A 4330-nucleotide genomic window follows, 5' to 3' on the forward strand; every position below is an offset into this window, starting at 1 on the left:
GCACTTCTCAGGTGGCTGCTAGAGGTGCTTCCTGGTGCTGCACAGTGTGACTGACATGCAGTGTATTTACTCTCTGCATGCAGACACTAAACTTTCCTCATAGAGATGTAGGTTGGCCAGGGCAGTGTTTGGCTTGTACTGGCTCTGTCCCTCACCTGCTTTCTTGACAGGCAACCAATTCAATTCTCTACTATGGGATTGCATTGTGATTGGCTGAAAACACCACTTCTGATGATGTTAGCCAAGCAGGCAGACCCTGCAGAGCCAGCACCAGCAGGCTAGAATACAGGTAAGATTTTACTATATTTAAGGGGCAAGGGGAGACCAGGGGAGCTATATGGTGTTTTTACCTCTATAGGGTCAGGAATACAGTAATATTTTTCTATATTTATGGAGGCATGAGGGGCCCAGGGGGGCTAGGTGGTGGTTTTAACACTATAGGGTCAGGAATACATGTTTGTGTTCCTGACCCTATAATGATCCTTTAACTCTTTTTGATGTTTAAATTACATTTTTGACTATGTATTTCTTAATTGAAAATCTAATAGTTTTCCACAATATAATGTTGTGTGGTCTTTTTTTCCAGGTTAAGATTTTTCCCCTTAAATCTTTTGTAAATTACTCCAGTCCAACTAAGTCACTGGAAGGTAATCAGAAAATTATTCAAGGAACAGGAGTAAAAGATCATGCAGGGCCAGTCTAGAGTTCATAACAATGGACGTGTGCCATTGTGGATGTGTGGATTAAAAGCAAGGCAAATGAAAGAAATGCACACAACAAGTTACACAGACATGACATTTACTGCAACAAAAACACCAGTGTACCAGCATACACATGCACAAAGTTGAGGATCAACAGAAGCATCATGTAAATATGAGTATTATATCAGCTGTAGCAACTGTACATAAATATAGCACTAATAACTGTCTACCATAGCACTCCTCTAGATTGTAAGCTCTTTTGAGTAGGGTCCACATCAACCCATTGTTTCTGTAAAAATGTGTAATTGTCTTATTTATAGTTAAATCTCTCTTTAATAATATAGTAAAATGTTGTGGAATAGGTTGGAGCTATTTAAATGATTATTATAATAATAGCAATAATAATCTGATTGTTTCTGTATTTATCCAGTTCTCCTTAATGTTAGTTTTCTCATAATATTTTTGCATACTTGCAGATGACAATCTTTACCCAAAATTAATGTTTTTATGTTCTTCATAAAACATAGCCCTACAGCCCTACTGTTTTGATGATAAATATATATATATATATATATATATATATATATATATATATATATATATATATATATATATATATATATATATATAATATAGAGTTTTTACAGTAGATATAGTTGACAAAAAAAATACATGTATGGCCTAGAAAGAAAAAGTATTTCTACTGCAGGTGGGAAGATAAGGGTTAATGAACACATGAAAGGTAGTGTAGAGTGTTTATGTGGTAGGCAATATGCTTCTAGGAATTTAAATAGTTGTTTTGACTGTTTTAAAGTAATGGGAGCTTAAAGAAATAGTGATGTTTCAAATAATGGATGCAAAAGGCATATTGTCTTGTGGACAAGTAAGCGTGAAAATGTTGACATTGACCAAAATATGTCATTTTCATGCAAGTAATTATAAGCTAATAACATGGTCTAACTTTGAAAAACATTTTAAAGGCATTTTTGATATCTTGGTTTCTTAGACTATATACTATAGGATTGAATAAAGGAGTAAACACCGTATGCAGCAATGATATAATCTTGTTCATAAGCAATGAATGTCCTATGGATGGTATCATATACTTGGTTATTAATGTCCCATAGAATGCACCCACCACGAGAAGGTGGGAACTGCAGGTTGAAAAGGCTTTCTGTCTTCCGGAGATCGAAGGAATCTTAATTATTGTAAAGAAGATATAAGCATAAGTCATTATAATAAAACCACAAGGACAGATAAATATTGGGGTAGAAAACACAAAGACAAGAAATTCCACGAAAGATGAGTCTGAGCATGAAAGTTTTTGAAGAGGGGACAGGTCACAATATATGTGGTCAACGACATTTCCATCACAGAACTGAAAGTTGGATACCGGTATGATACCTGATAGGTTCACGGTAAATCCTAATATCCAGGGCAAGACAGACAGACACATACATAGTTTAAAGTCCATGAAAGAGGTGTAACGTAATGGGACACATATAGCGAGATATCGATCATAGGACATCACTGCTAGCATTAGACATTCTGTAATAGTTGTGGCACTAAAGAAATAAAATTGGGCTATGCAACCAAGAAAGGTAATTTCTTTTCCACCCAATAAGATTGCTTCCATTAGATTTGGCAGAGTATTTGTTGTGAGCAAAATATCAGAAAATGATAAATGACAAAGAAAGAAGTACATGGGAGAATGAAGGTGACGGCTCTTTGAAACTAATAAAATGATCAGAAAGTTTCCACTCAAAGTCAAGATGAAAATAATTAGGAACATGATAAAGAAAAAAATGTTGGAGCCATAAAGGTCATCAAAGCCCAGAAGAATGAATTTTGTAACGCTTGATCTATTCTTTAAAGACATGGTCAGATGAAGGAGCCTTGCATGGCAACGAGATGTGACTCCTTAAACTCTATGAAATTGCAAATTATGTTTAAAAATATTGTCTTTTAAAATACAGACAACAAAAGAAATCATGAAATATAGCTAAAACATGATTATAGCAAATAACAATAATAAAGTGTAATCAATATTAACAGTGTTGTATTTTAAAATATGTAAAGACAAAGTACAAAAAATACATAGAAATAAAACTAAAACACATTTTTTTTAAAGTAAATAATATGATTGCAAAAAAATTTCATCACATTTAAATCTGACATTTTAAAGGCCAGTGATTAGGTAAATCCCATTAAATTGTAAACCGTCTTGCATGTTATTGGCCATATGGATACAGTTATCCCATATATATATATTTTTTTTTATTATTTATTATTATTATTATTTTTCTTATATGACATGTCTTCTTGGAGTAGATAGGCAGAACTGCATGTTTTTACCATCTTAAAATGTAGAAATGTGGGTTAGGGCCCACTGTTATTGGGGAACTTAAAAGGTGGTGGCCATATAGGGTAACTAAAACTCAACATTTTGCATATAGGAGGTGTTTTTAATATATACTTTAGATTGTTTAAAACATTTTTTTACAAATGTTCTGTGTGCACTGAGCAGTATTAATGAATTATATCACAGAAGAAGCCAGCTTCCATATTACAGTGGGGTGGTCATGGAATTACTTTACGGACCTTTCATTTTGCTTGTTGTGTGACTACAGCTACGCCTTCTGAGAATCTAAAAACATAAGATTTCATGTGGCCCTAAGCAGGTTTCTTATTTGATTAGCTGGATTCCTTTGCATTGTGCGACACCCCTAATATGTGAGACTATCATTGGAGAGATGATTATGTTCTGACACTGCTTTTATGATTATTGAGTAATTATGTAATTAACTAATTGTAACATTTCACATGTTTTTTCACTTGTTAATTGTTGTATATACCTATATATTGTATGTAAGTTGTGTGTTTCAGTAGCTTGACAAAGGCCCTAAGGGGTCGAAACTTTGTTTTTTGGTGCTTGGGTCCTGTTGGATCTGTTGGAATACCTTGGAGTGCCTGGATTATTTTCTACATCTAAGCAGGTTTCTTGTCTGGGGCCTCTCTTCATTCTTCACATAGGGGTGGTGGATGGGGAGCAACATATCCATGCCTGACGCCTTAGCCCTTTGCAGCCACTTAAGGTCACCTTATGGCAAAGCACGCTCTGCTTTGAATACAACATTGGCAATCAATGTCATACATGACTTATGGCAATCACGTACCTCCCCTCTGCAATTTCAATGACTAGTTTAAACCCTCTGCAATTTCAATGACTAGTTTTCAAATATGATTCCTGTGCAGAAGTGCCCAATCCATGGCTTGCTGTGGACATCCATTGGTTATGTAGCTTGTGCTGCAGAAGCCTACCTCGTTAACTCTGAAATTAGGCAAATTAAAATCAGAATGGCAAAATTGAGGTTAAAATAGCTGATATTTATCTCCGCTATAGTCACAGCTTGGCTACTTTAGTCTTACTTTTGCCATTTGGATTTTAATATGCTACAGTCTGTAGACCCATAGACGATCACTGTCTCCAGGTGTCTAGAACATGGCTTTAATTATATCTGTATGGGACTACAGGGCCCCAAACACACATTTTTGTAATGTATACAGACCTGTTCATCTTAGGACAGTGGTAGGAAACCTTCATCACTCCACATGTTGTGGACTACATC

At 35.1% G+C, this 4330-nt stretch overlaps 1 protein-coding gene across 1 annotated transcript; it reads right to left on the reverse strand.

Annotated features, from left to right (window-relative positions):
• Positions 1-1644: 1644 nt before the first annotated feature.
• Positions 1645-2580, reverse strand: LOC134612299 (olfactory receptor 11L1-like). The gene has a single exon (XM_063456638.1). It carries the CDS (start codon positions 2578-2580, stop codon positions 1645-1647), a length of 936 nt encoding a protein of 311 aa, XP_063312708.1.
• Between the last annotated feature and the right edge of the window lie 1750 nt (positions 2581-4330).

This window comes from Pelobates fuscus, chromosome 5 (genome assembly GCF_036172605.1).
Source record: "Pelobates fuscus isolate aPelFus1 chromosome 5, aPelFus1.pri, whole genome shotgun sequence".
NCBI lineage: Eukaryota > Metazoa > Chordata > Amphibia > Anura > Pelobatidae > Pelobates > Pelobates fuscus.

Bases quoted from the DNA above. Each gene is read 5' to 3' on its own strand.
- LOC134612299 (XM_063456638.1), bottom strand. From the start codon at position 2,580: ATGTCTTTAAAGAATAGATCAAGCGTTACAAAATTCATTCTTCTGGGC.